At 35.4% G+C, this 13,984-nt stretch overlaps 2 protein-coding genes across 4 annotated transcripts in view; one reads left to right on the plus strand and one right to left on the minus strand.

The window, feature by feature from the left end:
* si:dkey-192g7.3 (uncharacterized) lies at positions 1–10,894 on the minus strand. 2 transcript variants are annotated; one of them, XM_058786355.1, is made up of 5 exons: positions 10,422–10,894; positions 2,844–2,890; positions 2,133–2,462; positions 1,387–1,538; positions 1–705 (listed from the first exon to the last, which is right to left on the minus strand). In XM_058786355.1, the coding sequence occupies exons 2-5, from the start codon at positions 2,881–2,883 to the stop codon at positions 661–663; spliced, it is 567 nt and encodes a 188-aa protein (XP_058642338.1). In that variant the 5' UTR covers positions 2,884–2,890; positions 10,422–10,894; the 3' UTR covers positions 1–660. The 2 variants fall into 2 exon arrangements, with proteins under 2 accessions (XP_058642338.1, XP_058642337.1); XM_058786354.1 differs by lacking the exon at positions 10,422–10,894 and adding an exon at positions 3,453–3,588.
* Positions 9,730–13,984, plus strand: part of appb (amyloid beta (A4) precursor protein b) — a 23,357-nt gene continuing 19,102 nt past the window's right edge. Inside the window, exon 1 of one of the 2 annotated variants that reach the window (XM_058786344.1) lies at positions 9,730–10,010. In XM_058786344.1, the coding sequence (XP_058642327.1) occupies positions 9,948–10,010 (63 nt within the window). In that variant the 5' untranslated portion in view covers positions 9,730–9,947. The remainder of the gene's footprint in view (positions 10,011–13,984) is intronic. The other variant, XM_058786345.1, reaches the window with a different exon arrangement.

Here is a 13,984-nt window from a genome sequence, read left to right on the forward strand (position 1 = left end):
TGTATATGTAAAAGGTTTATTGCCTCGGCAGGTTTGAAGCACTTTACAGAATTCATTTAAAAGTAAATGAAATTTAGTACAGTAAAAAAAGCAAACATATCCCATAGGGAGTGCCATATTATTTCTTCCACATAAATGAAATCAGCACAAGCTGAGTAAAACAACCCATTCAAGAGTAAATGTAAAGAAGCTTACATAATGTGTGCTTAGTAAATGATTGCTGTACACATATGAACAATAAAATAAACTGATTTGGAAAGCCTGTTTAGAATTGAGACCACCAAAGTGTCTCAAATAGAGAGGAAAAGGCAAAATATAAACTGCACATCCCCTATCTATTACATCTCTTCTTCAAAGAATGTATATAGACAGTTCCTACAAGGAGAATCTTGTCATGTTACAAAACTGTAATGCCTACTGAATGTATATTCACAGTGTATTCACAATTCAGTTGTAATATCAAGTAACAGTGTTACAACTGAAGACTGCACATTGACCTGTCTCAAAGCGAGACGGATCGGCACGCACTGCTGTGTAATGCCCACATGCGAACGCATTGGTTTCGGGCTAAGGCCTCTTATTTTCCATTGTAGTTGTGAAGGACCTTGCATTACAACATACTGTAGAAGTTAGTCCATTAAACTGTCGAGCAAGAGCACTTCACACATGCTGTAGCATAGGTTTCTCAGCCGGTGAATCAATGTCCTGTAGCAAAAAAGAAGAAGAAAAAATCACAGTCAGGCTTTTTGGAAATTTTTCAGGTACTATGATTAAACGTGTCAAACACTGGAACTTGAGCCCTAAAGCTGTGCTCTGAAAGTGTGTGACTGCAATTGGTGTAGGTTTACTTTTGCCATGAGCGCTATTCAAGGAATTGGGCCGCTACAGGAAGAGGTTTTACTTTACAACAAAAAAAAAGTTTATTTGAATAGAAATAATAACATAAAAAATGTATATAAAGATGTCATAAAATCGATTTCTTCAGTGCACCATGGCAAAACTCAAACGTCATTAAGGGTAATATTCTTGGAATTAAAAGAAGATAGACGGAGTGCAACGGACTGAAACAAAACGGCTTGTCAGGTATCTTGAAGCACATTTTTTGAGTTAATCTGTTTGCAACTTAACATGACATCTCAAAAATGTGACACTTATGCCGTGAGATAAACAGTGAAAAGCAGTGCAACCATTTATGTTTGCATAGAAAATCAATTTAAAAAAACAGGCATTTGGTGTGAACAATGCCTATAGTCTATATTAGTGTTTGTCTAGTGTTTATGAACTTTTATTTATTTTTTATTTTTTTTTGCTGTGAGGTTTTTTGTCATCTAGTGAATTAAAAAAAACATTAAAATATATTATATTGACAAAAGACAAAAAGTTTACCGTGTTTCTCCGATGGTGTCGTTTCATCAGTAGGGTTAGAAGCAGGCTGACAGCCAGTATAAGCATTACTAACAAAATGGGAACACTAACAGAGACAGCTGTGACAGAATAGTCTTCAGTGTGTTTTTCAGGGTCGTTCTCCATTTCAGACACTGGTAAAAGAGATTATGAGATATGTTATTGGTTATGTTATAATCTTATGAGATATCATTGTCATCAATATCTTTACACTACCACACATTACAGCTTACAATCCAAAAAAATTAAAGAATCACAGGCAGAGTTTCTAGCAAAATCTCAGCATTTGAAACCCCAGCTCAGAGCCTACATCATTATTTATACTTTAACACAACCCAAGTACTGTTTTTTGTTCTTTAGTCTCTGATACCATTCAATAGATGAGCTATTTATCATCATTGGTTGCACCGCAAATGACAACAATGATGTTTATGATCCTGACATAGGCTATTCTCTGGTGGCAATAACTTTCGGTTCTGCTGCAGTGGCTACAAGTTCAACTTCCTTTGGTTGTCATGAAAGTTCTGCTTTTTAGCAGCTTTTTTCCAACCTGTGAGTCTCTTACACGTCATTATCTAGCCATTCCTAGTAGACTACAGCTAAGCAGACTTGCACTTTGAAAAGGGAAGCACACTGAAAGTGTAAAACAGGAAGAGGCTTGCTGTTTCCTTTCAAGATATGAACTACTGATCTGCTTGAACAAATAAATTCATAATTAGAAAACTCACCTGTTAAATTAACTTCTTTAGACTTGCTTGACCAGACGTCGTTATCAACCCTGACTAGGGCATGACAGGTGTAAAGTCCTGCATCTGTTGCAGAGATGTTGCGGAGCAGCAGGGAACAGTTTCTGTTCTCCTTGTTTATGAAGAGTTGTGTCCTGTCCACGTAGGAATCATCTATGATGCTCTTGTCTTGTGGATGAACATTCACTACTCTGTCACCTTTCTGCCATACCAGCTCTTTCGGGTCATTAGAACAGTTAATTGATAAAAGTACATCCATTCCAACATAGCCGGTCAAATTATCTGTCAACGTTTGTCCCACTGCAGAACCACCTACAAGAACAGTTAAAGACAGTAATTATCATGACAAAACACTCAAATTCATTTACAAACACTGGAACGTTTACAAACGTTCAAGACAGGCAATATGTTTTTATTTATATATATATATATATATATATATATATATATATATATATATATATATATATATATATATATAAATTAAAGGCACTATCAGATATACCAAAAGAAGAAGAAATATATGGCTCTCTAAAGGAACAGAATTTGTTTTATACATGGATAAAAATAATTACAAACTTTTTTAATGTAAATAGCCTAACATGTATAACAGAATGTGACCAATAAAAATTATATATTGTTAATGAATAAAGTTATTTATTTATAGGTCCAGAAGCATTAAAAAAGACTCACTCATGATGAGCAGAAGTGTCAGCAATGCAAAGGTCTTCATGATTGTCCTGGAGGAGAGAGAAGCAGGTTTTGAATTATGCTGGAAATTCCCACGTTCTCAAACAAACCGATAGGCTACAAACTAGGCTAAAGATGCATAGTTTCATGCGAGAAATACATAAATACAAACATCTGCGCTTTGTCCTGTTAAGACACACGATATTATTCGTTAAAAGAAGAAAACGATCTCCAAGCCTAGCAGCTTAATGCATCGATGAAGTTTATTAGAACACAGCCTCCCCCCCCCCGGTCACATGAAAAACAAAAAGAGCCAAATAGTTTTTCCACAAAGCTTTTGTCATTTGATCATGACTATGGAATGCCCTGTAGTCTCGCCTATAATTGAAAAAAAACAAGAGCTCCGCGAAACAGTCGAAGCAATCGTAATTTCAAACAAACCGTATTTTGAGTCAAGAATCTCTAACCAGTAAGCTGCAGATGGCTAAAAACGTATTACACTGAAAGCATGACATTATTCTAAATACAGTGATATATCAATATCAGCAAACAATGGATTAAAATTTGTGTTTGTGTATATAATAAAAACTACAAACACAATATCCTGCTGACCTTTGGTTTAAATTCCGCTGCAGAAGAAGCACACGTATCAGATCGCTTGAGGAAAGTGAAGTGAAATGAATGAATCACTCGTGAAGTTTGTGTCGTTGTGACGCGCCTACACCATCATCCCACTCACTCAGTCACCGCAAAGCCTACCGGGTGTGACTGAGAGCGCAGTTTTATAGGTAAGCTAGTTGTCGGTTACCTGAACGTGTGACCTAAAACTTTATGGGTATGTGATTGCACCTGGCACTACACTACATAGGACTAGTCTAACTTGTTTACTGTTTTGAACAGCAATAATGGGAAGGAAAAAACCCTGACTGAACAAGATGAACAGCACAATGTGCCATACTATGCATTCTTGTGTTTCTTCCATTAGATGTCGCTACAGTTTCATTTCTAGGCCGTTTTTACTTTCACTTTTCACGCTGTTATTGTCAAGCAAATAAGACTTTATTAATCACGTTGTCATACTATATGAAGTAGCCTACGTTAACAGAAAGGTGTATCTTGCAGATGCAGTTTCAGCCATATTTCACAAATGAATATCCATTGTGACTGGAGCAGATACTGTAATCTAATATTTGCATTCATATTCAAAAATGATGAGATATTTGACCCCAGTGTTTTCTTATGTAACAGGTGAGGGCTACATGCCATTTGAAAATGCGGAATGGAAAATTGCCTGATTTGTCATTACATGGATTCAGAAGATAAGCTTTTATGGTCACCATAAACAATCTTCAAAAATGTAGTATATAAAAAAGTAGTGTGTCAACTTTAAGTTTCTAGTAAACTAGCCTATATGGCATATAAATCCCAAAAGTACGTGCCTTTGGACAAACTTTTGTTTTTGCATTTTTTTTTTGCATTTTTTTTTTTTAAGTCTTGATCTTTGTGTTGATCTGTGCCATAACAAAACAAATTGTGAAAACAGCACATAAGAAATTTGCATAAATAAAAATGTAAATCTATATATCACTCAGAAATACATTATTTGTGTTTTCACATGCTATGCCTTTTCTCAAATCTATAATAGATTCAAAACAAAATTGCAGCTTAAATGGAAATGACACATAGGCTAATAAAAAATATTCTGCTACAAGCGGCAGGCCTAGTTAACCTCACACATCACCTGTGTCATATTTCATCTCAAGTATTCCCTTCACTGACATTGGCTGCTTTGCAAGTACACTAATGTTGAATGTTTATTTCACTCTTTGTTTAGATTATTTTCTTTTTAATAAGTTATCATTTATATTTTTTATGACGGTATTACATAAGATTGAACTATATAATTAAATTATAGAAAAGCCGTTTGAAAAATAGCAAAAAGGAATAATTCTAATAGGTTTCCAAGTGTATTTTAATGTGAGTTTCTTTATTTATTTAAAAGACAATTTAAAAAAAAGTTAATAAACAGCTGATTAAAATAACCCCCTGGGATTTTATTAATTGAGCAGAACTGTATATGTTGTATATGTATATGATATGTTATGTTTGATTTAGACATTTTATGCAACATAAAAGCTAAATGTATCAATTTATTTGACTGAACATATACAGAGTCTGTGGACCCCTGGAAAAAGTGTTCTGGGGACCCCCAAGCTGTCAGTCACAGTTTGAGCAGTGGGAACATAAGTAGACACTGTCAGGGGGACGCGGTGGGACAGAGTCCGGGGAGTTTCGAGGGGGGACGGCGTTTCATTTCCAACTGGTTAGAAATTTTGAGAATTTTGATTTCTATATTTTATCCATTCAAAAGACTACGAAAGCGATCCCAGTTCTGCATATAAACATAGCGCTGTGTTTATGCCGTCTTTTACCATTTAATACCTGCAGACTGCAGCCAATAGAAATGCTTTTCTATCGCTGCGCGTCCTGCTCCTCACAGCACAGACTGTTGTCTGTTTTGCTCCATTTCGTCAACAAAAATATAGTTAAAAAACAAAGTCACAGCTGAGCCTCTGCGCAAGTGTTTGACACAGCGCTGTTTCGTTTATGAATGAATCTTTGCTTTTGAACAAATCTAGTGAGTCAATGATTCAATGACCCATTCATAAAGAGAGTCACTTGCTTCTTTCCTGAATGAATCAGCCGTTTGAACGAATCGATTGAATGAATGATTCAGTGTCAAAGACAGTGACTTGCTGCCACCTACTGGCAGTTTCTGTTTCATTTTTAAAGTATAAATTGAGTCATTTAAATCATTGAAGTTTCTATATTTAAAACATTAATCTCATAATATTGTTATTATGAGATGCATTAATGCCACCTCTGAGTCTTGTCAAAAATTTCTTAAATTCTGTAAATATTCCTTAATATTTGTGCTCTTTTGTGCCATGCAAAGATGAATTGTTGATGCTGATTTCATTTGACTTGAAACTTATTCTTCCTGATAAAAGTTTATAAATATAAATTTTTTGGCACAAAAGATGACATACATTTAATAAAGTTAGAAAAAACTTTAAGGAGTCAAATATCAATAGGAAGGTTCATCTCTGGGTCATTCCTGGAATTCGGTAATATTTTAGTCCCCCAGAGTTTCTAAAGTGGTGGTTCACCAAAATGAATCGTTAGAAGCTTTTCACAAAACTTTGGGATGCCCATTATAATTAATAAAAAGAATTATTGCATTTTTATATTTTTAGCATAAAATAATGTCTTATATCTATCTTGAACCAAGCATTTTGTAATGTCCCTGAGTTTGTGCTTAGAAAATTATTAACAAAATGTGCATAGTGTCTGTGACTTTTGGCAACAATGTAAGCATTTACTTGTGTTCCTTTCTTGTAAAAAATATTTTTCTAAAAAAATGCAAAATATTTGCTAAAAAACAGACTTTAAAGTTATGTCTCTCAGTCTGAACTCAACCCCCATCACACTAACCATTCTAGCCCCTAATTATTTAGTCTCCACTCATATGTGACTTCATTCAGTTCTCTTTAATAGTGGTGCAGAAAATGGTTAGTAGTATCATACTTTTTATTCATATTTCTGAGGCATGTTATAGTCAGGGAGGGTACTGTCAAGCTTAACAACTCAACCGTCATATAAAATTAAGATGGACAATTATTACTTTTTCAACATTTTATTTTAATTCATAAGTATATACAATGTGTTTATTTTATTGCTGCCATATATGGTCTACTCTCCTATGCTACATGAGCAGCAGTGGCCATTTTGTGTGAAAAACCGCAACCCCGTCACACTCAACCCCATCACAAATATATGTATTTCTCATTGTTACAGGGTTGTAAACTTGTGACAGGGTTGAGTTATTTGCTTCATTTATTAATAATTTAAATGAAAAAAATATAAAATAGTCATGGTTTCAGTAAATATATATACTCCAAAATCATGACAACTCATATTTTTGTTTTAAATAGAATTTTTGACATAATATGTCCACTTAAACATTGACAAGCATCATACATCAGAAATTGCTCCCACATTTGCAGCAGAAAGACAATGTTGGCCATGCAGATATGTTGACCCAGAAACAAGGGGACAATATGAGAGAGAAACAAAACCAAAAATTTAAATTTAAGGCGATGTATCCCTTCAAATGTGTTACAGTCTTCAACCCCATCACACCTAGTCACATTAATATTTTTAGAAAAATATAGGGAAGACAATTAAGAACAAAAGTATTTCTTGCTGATTACCATCTGACATGTTAAGGGCTAAAACAATAAAATTGTGGTTTTAGTTAAAATTTTAAATTCAAAATATTTTTTACAAAAATACAGAGACTGTAGACACAATTTGTGTATTTTTAGCTTCAGTCCCATAAAAATGTGAAAATGATGATAAATGTTACATTTGTTATCATTCAATTGTTATCAGGGACACAAAAGCAGTAAGGTAGATGTTTGTTTTATAACGATTTCTGTGTAAAACCCTTTTTAAACCAATCCCATTTTGGCCGTTATGGGGTTGAGAAAAAAAAAAAGCTGGAAAAAACCCCTAAAAATAATAAAAGGTCTTTAATGCCTGAGGTGGGAAAATATGATATTTTGAATATGATATTGTGACGAGTGGGGCAGGGCTGAGAGCCGTGGGAACGGAGCGAGGCCAGTGGAGTTAATGATAATGAGCGACACCTGCGCCACTCACCGGTCTCACTCTGTTCCCATGGCTCTCCCATTTGTCACAGATGTATTAAAATATGATGAATATTTTTTGGAGGTTTGATATGTGCCTAATGATGTGGGGTATTTAGAAGAACATGTATATTCCAAGTTGAAATGTTACCGAATCCCAGGAATGACCCTCCTGTCATTGATCAGAAGGTCTGTTCCTATTTTTTATTTATTTATTTATTTATTTACTTTTAAGTAGGAGCACTAGTGCTCCTGAAAAGAAATGTAAGCATAGAGTCCTCAAGAATGTAATATTAAAAACTAACTGCAAACACTTTTGCAAAGTAATATGTGCAAATTCAAACACAACATATATTTAATTTGGCCAATTGCAGGTGCTTGTCTAAATGTACAAGAAGATTTAGAGATAATATTATATAAATTGTTAATAAATGTTATTATAGATTATAAAGTGTCTTATATTTAAATACATCCAAAAGGTCATCTAAAATCACCATTACCAAATTACCAAAAAAAAACTAAAAAAAGTGTGTGAGCCAAAATTTCACCACTATGGAAGACTGCAGTGATCAGAAGTGTCCCCCGTTCAGGGACTCATTATTCCATTTTTGTTTGTCATGGAAACTTGTTCAGTTTATTTAGTTTTACACCTTAAGAAATTTGCTGAAATAAAAGCAGTTGAATGTGAGAGGATATATAGCTTGCCCTATTGGATGGATAAACCAACAAAAAGGACTTGGCTCTATAAAGCTACAACATGTAGCATATAGTTTTACATTTTATCTTTCAATTTAAATTAAACGTGCATATGCATAAAACGACTATTATTGTAAAATGATGTTCTTAATTTATTTTTAATCTGTATAGTTTGCTATGCAGTTATTTGACACTATGGTCCATAAACATTCAGTAAAGACTCAATCATCATCAGCAATGCCAGGGTCATCATTTCAGTCCAAGAGGATAGAAATTTTGAAGTAGCTATGTGCTGCCAAGCACTCGTAACCTCTCAAATACAAAAAGGAAATTAAAATAGTATTTACTTAACGACCTGTAGGCTATATTTCCGTTTGTTTAACCGAACGCAACTTTGTTTCCGTTTTTAACCACAGTTTGAAGCACTTCTAGCATTCCTTGCACGTTCACCGGATGTAACGGAGAAGTTTATGGTTCTATAATTTTCAGTTACCTGAAACAGACCTAGACCTTTATAAAGAATCTAGAACTTTTACATAAAATGCATGGATTTGCACCTGACTAGCCTGAGGCGTTTACTGCTTTTAAGCAACATTTGTGAAAACAATATCTCCAGACTGGACAAATAGGCTAAATCTAAAATCTTCAATGAATTGTTGCATTAATTCCATAAGATGGCGCTGGAGGACTTTTAGTTCCCCTTCCATGCAATTGTTTTTTTTTTTCCTAGTCCTTTTGTCTGTAATTGAAATAAGAGTTTTGACACTGTTGTCACAGCCACAAGACCACACTTTGGAAGCCTGAAATGGCTCCGTCTTTACCAAGATATATGGGGCAAAGATAGGGCAGACATTTTCGCCACGCAAATACTTTTTTTAGATTGAGAAATGTTAATTGTAGCCAATTTCTTCCCTTTACGAAAATTAATCATGATTTTATTGTATAGTAAAAGTGTGGTAACCATGTTTTTTTTTAGTGTATTGATTACCATTTGTATAACCACAGTTTTACTACAAATATCATGGTTAAACTAAGGTTAGTGTACCAAAATCATGGTTAATTTGTGGTTACCATGGTTTCACTATAGTAACCATGATTTTTATTATTATTATTTATAGTAAAACCATAGTTATTTTTCGTAAGTGTTGGATCTTGAGTTTTAGCTAGACACGTATTGAATATGAATTTATATATCATTTGGAGAGATGTGGCCCCTGCTGCCCACTTATAGACATCTTTGACCTAATTGGAGAGAGGTTATAAAGCAACAAAAACGTAATAAACTCACCCATTGGTCATATGGCTTTGGTTATTTCTGTGTAATTGTTATTTCTATAGCTATAAAAAGGTGTTACACTAAGATAATGCTATAGGCCTAGTTTAAATCGAACAGAGATTCAAGGCTTTGCGATTGTCCCCTGCGTTCTTTCTTTTCATTCATTCCAGTGTTTTGATGTATCGGTTAAATTCTGCGGTTTCCTCCCTGACCACCTTCGATCTACAACTCCACTCTCTCGCACACTCTCCAGACGTGTGGTCAGCTGACTTTCACTGGAGCAGCTGTGTGCAGTCGCGCATTCTCACAAAGCACAACCAGCACAGACGATAGGAGAACACGGAGCTGAAAATCGCCACAGAAAAACCCTGATCCTCTCAGGACGTTTATCCATCAGGACGTGCTACATTCGGGAACACGGCCATGGGTATGGACCGTACGGTATTCCTGCTGTTAATGCTGACGAGTCTGTCGCTCGCCATCGAGGTAAGAATAGTGATTGTGTAATGGAGAAGGAGCTTGATTCTCCTCCATACTTTAAAGGACGGCCTGGGAGCGAAGGGGGGGAAAACGCAAAGCGAGAGCCTGACACGGATGCAGACAGACATTTTGAGCTCTGCGGGATTGTCAGTGGCGTATTTCAGCAGGATCGTGGTTCTTTCTAATGCTATGGGTTTTCTTTGCCATCATTGTTTTAAATCAATTAAAAAGTGTAGGGTGGAGACTACTGGTGCAGCGGGATCGCTCGGTTTGCACAAATATTTGGCATAACTGGCGAACTGTAGAAGTGGCGAGCTTGAGAAAGTGATACATATCACTGAGAAAAGACGCGTAACATTCTGACATCTTTATAAGAAAGCATTAAGTTGTTTTTATATTTGGGAGTCATCTGCTCACCTTCATAAGAAACCATCAGATTCACACTCGAAGGACGTGCTGATGAAGAATCGCACGGTGGAAAATGCTGATATGGCGGTTTTATCTTGCTGTACCCGTGATGTTTTTACGTTTGAGCAAATAAATATGGATCAGAGGAACATGAACTCGTGTCATGCATATACGGGTGGTGAAATCCTGTAAACACAGTGACTGACAGCTCTTTGTCAAGGAGGCATGTATTAAAGAACGCAGTCCCTCATCACTTGCAATATATACACAAAATAAAGAAACATAAACCATACGGCTGGTTTGCAAGATTGCAGTGCTCCATTTTGGGCGAATAAATGCTGTGACAGCAATCCGGCGGCCCTCCTTAACCATTCCAGCATCAGAGGAAAATCAGTCCTCTGCGGCGCCTTTGCGCAGCTAATATTCACACGAGTGTTTCATGAAGGGATTTGTTTTGCTATGTGGGGATGATTGTTAAAATGCGTAAATGCTGTGGGACTGGTTCATGGTGAAGAGATCTTTTAAGGAACATTAAAAAAGGATGTTAGCTGACAGAAGCAAGATGGCGTCAGTGAACTGCGGCGTTTCATTTTTTTTTTTTTATCCAAACGTAAGGCGTAAAGGCAAAGATCTGCTCTGGATGGCTTTAACCTGTTTCTCGCGCCCTCAAACAGACGCGGTTTATGCGTTGCATGCACAGATTATTTTTATGTTGGTACTTGCATGATAAATTTAAGTCTTTATTGACACCTGCTACGTTTAAACACATAATAGAGATATTTAATTCTATACTGAATTTCCATAATATATAAGTATGGAACATGCCTATGTGATACCAGGGTGCAAATAAGAATCAGGGCGCTTAGGTGTGTCACCCCCCATATTGAATCTCTCTGAGAAAAACATATCAAAAAGTGTGTTTGGATTAGGGAATATCTAAAGTTTGTCAAATATAGGTCAATATTAGAAACATTTAAACATTATTGTTTCAGTTATCATGAAAGTTCCAATGCCAATCTGTGTGTATTTTTTTTTTTACATTGTATCAAACAGGCCCTCACATAGAAAATGAGGTTACTATCGTGTTTTATGAGGTTACCTGATCTTAGCATATGATTCCCCTCTGGTTATTTTGTGGGCAACCAATTTGTAACGTTATAGGAAGGTTCTTCTTAGGTTTCATTTTTAACAACCATAAACTAATGTTCCCGGAACATTGAGAAAATTAGGACACTGCTCAAGCTTTGTCTGCTCAGATTGGTATTAGATAATGTATAATTAAAACAAGTAGGTACTGTCATTGTTTTTCACATTATTATTAACGTCAATAATATCACAACAACTGTATGAAATCATATACTGTATGTTAGTCTTAGTCCATGTGGGTTTGCTTTGAGGTCATCTGCTACTTAACTCCTACACATTGACTAAATTCATGTCAATTATACCGGAGGAATCATCAAAACTGAGTAAAAAGTGTGGCTTATTGTGGTAGGCAACATCTGAGTTTACTAAAAATTGACCCCTTGTAAGTCACTGTAGAATTTACACACTGACTGCTGCAAGAAATAAGACCCTCAAGATTTTTTCATTAAAGGTGTCACTTGTATTTAGTGTGCCAAAACAAGCTTTGAGAGTTTGTGTTGTCACCTCTTTACTGGTCACCATAACATGAACAAGCTGTTTTGCCTGAAAGTTCCCTTGCTTAGTTTGCTTATAATTAGTAAATCTATTTTCAGTCAGCCTCCATCTAAAAAAGGGCTTCCTTTGTTTGACTGGGAAATGTCAGTGGAACATGTAAACATGGTCGGTTTTAAATGATGTCTTTGAGTGCAAGTACAAAAATTAGCTCATTGATTTTGACAACCTTAAAGATGAAACCAGAGCTGAATGGCTCTTGAAAGTTGCACATTTCATTTTGATAGATGCACTAATGTGGATCCTGAGCTGCTATGACAACCTGGCTGAGACACTATTTTGGGAGATTGATATTCGCAGATGATTAGCTTTCACGAATGGTTAAGCAGTTGTGTCAATATTAAAGCATTTCATATATCACACATTGACAGCAAAATGGTAATAATCCCATCTAAACTGCACATGTAAACTGATCTATAGCTGATATACAGCTCATTGCAGAAGTTAAGACCATTTTGTGTCTAACACATGGTTTTCCTAAAGAGCTAACTACTGTACTGCGGCCAGCATAATTACAGTATTCTGTTTTAAATGGCCCTACAGCAGAGGGATGTTTTATTGCACTGTAACCACCAAAGCATTTGTTAAAAGATTAAAAAGAAAAAACATCCCTAGACAGAATCCATCTATCTATATATCTATCTATCTATCTATCTATCAGTCTGTCTATCAGTTTAATGGGACAGATGCATATTTTAGACAGCTGGCTGTAGCAGCACTTCCACTGTTTGTTATTCAGGACAAAAGGGGGAAAACACAACAGTCCCATAATTCCTCACGCTCAGTTGAACAGACTGGGTGGGTCTGGTTGTAAGGAACCTTTGTGACACACTGGGTCGAGGCCAGGTCAAAGACATACAAAAGAGGACAGCCATTATTCTCCCTGTCTCTCTCTCACTCTCACTCTCACTCTCTCTCTTTCTCACTGACTTAGTTTATAAATTGAATGTTTTCTAAATATGTTTTTCTTTAGTCTTCCACTAATTTTCAGGACCTCAAAAACTCTTTTACTCCCAAACTTGTACTTCTTTCTCATATATTTATCTCATTCTTTCTTATATTTAAATATCTTCCCATCCACTTCAAGAGATTCTAGAATTCTGAAGTGAAGAGAACTATAGTGTTTTATATTGTGCATTATGTAACTGGCATCGTGACTCTAAAACAGATTAATATTTGTTTACATGCATTTGTCAGATATAGAGAGTTTTTTACCAGTTGAGTTGTTTCCCATGTTATATTGAACTCTCAGCATGTAGTTTTATATTTTAGTCAGAAAGAATGAAATTAGTTTGATAATTCATAAACTTCAGTGTTCAAATAATGTGTGAGACCATAAATATAGTCAATACTGTGTGATACACTGGGGGTGTGGCTTAGTCAGGGCTCTAGACTCATTCTTTCCACTGGTTGCACTTTTGCAACTAACTTTCTCAGTTGGTCGCACAAGCACATAATTTGGTCGCAATTTTTGATTTTTTTTTTATGTTAAATTTGATTTATCAATGCATGCTGATGAACTTTTATCATAGTTTATAGTTATATGGTAACGAAAGTGTTTAACATTCAACCCGTTCTTTTTCATCAGTATTACTTGTGATTTAAATATTGTGAGCAGGAATTCCTTTTTACGTGCGCTTTCACTTTCACTTTCAAATTCGCGATCTTGATGTCACGTTTTATAAGAAAATATAATTGTCTGTTTTGCTTACATCTATACACCTTTCACTTTTTAAGACTAAAACAAAAGATGGATTCATTGTTATTCTTAATTAAAAAGCACAACAACAATAAAACAGTAGGCTACAATGACAAACTAGCTTGCATAACATATATTAACAAACACGAATAAGAGGAGGCATGGCATATGATAC

The sequence above is a fragment of the Onychostoma macrolepis genome, chromosome 09 (assembly GCF_012432095.1).
Source record: "Onychostoma macrolepis isolate SWU-2019 chromosome 09, ASM1243209v1, whole genome shotgun sequence".
Classification (NCBI taxonomy): Eukaryota; Metazoa; Chordata; class Actinopteri; order Cypriniformes; family Cyprinidae; genus Onychostoma; species Onychostoma macrolepis.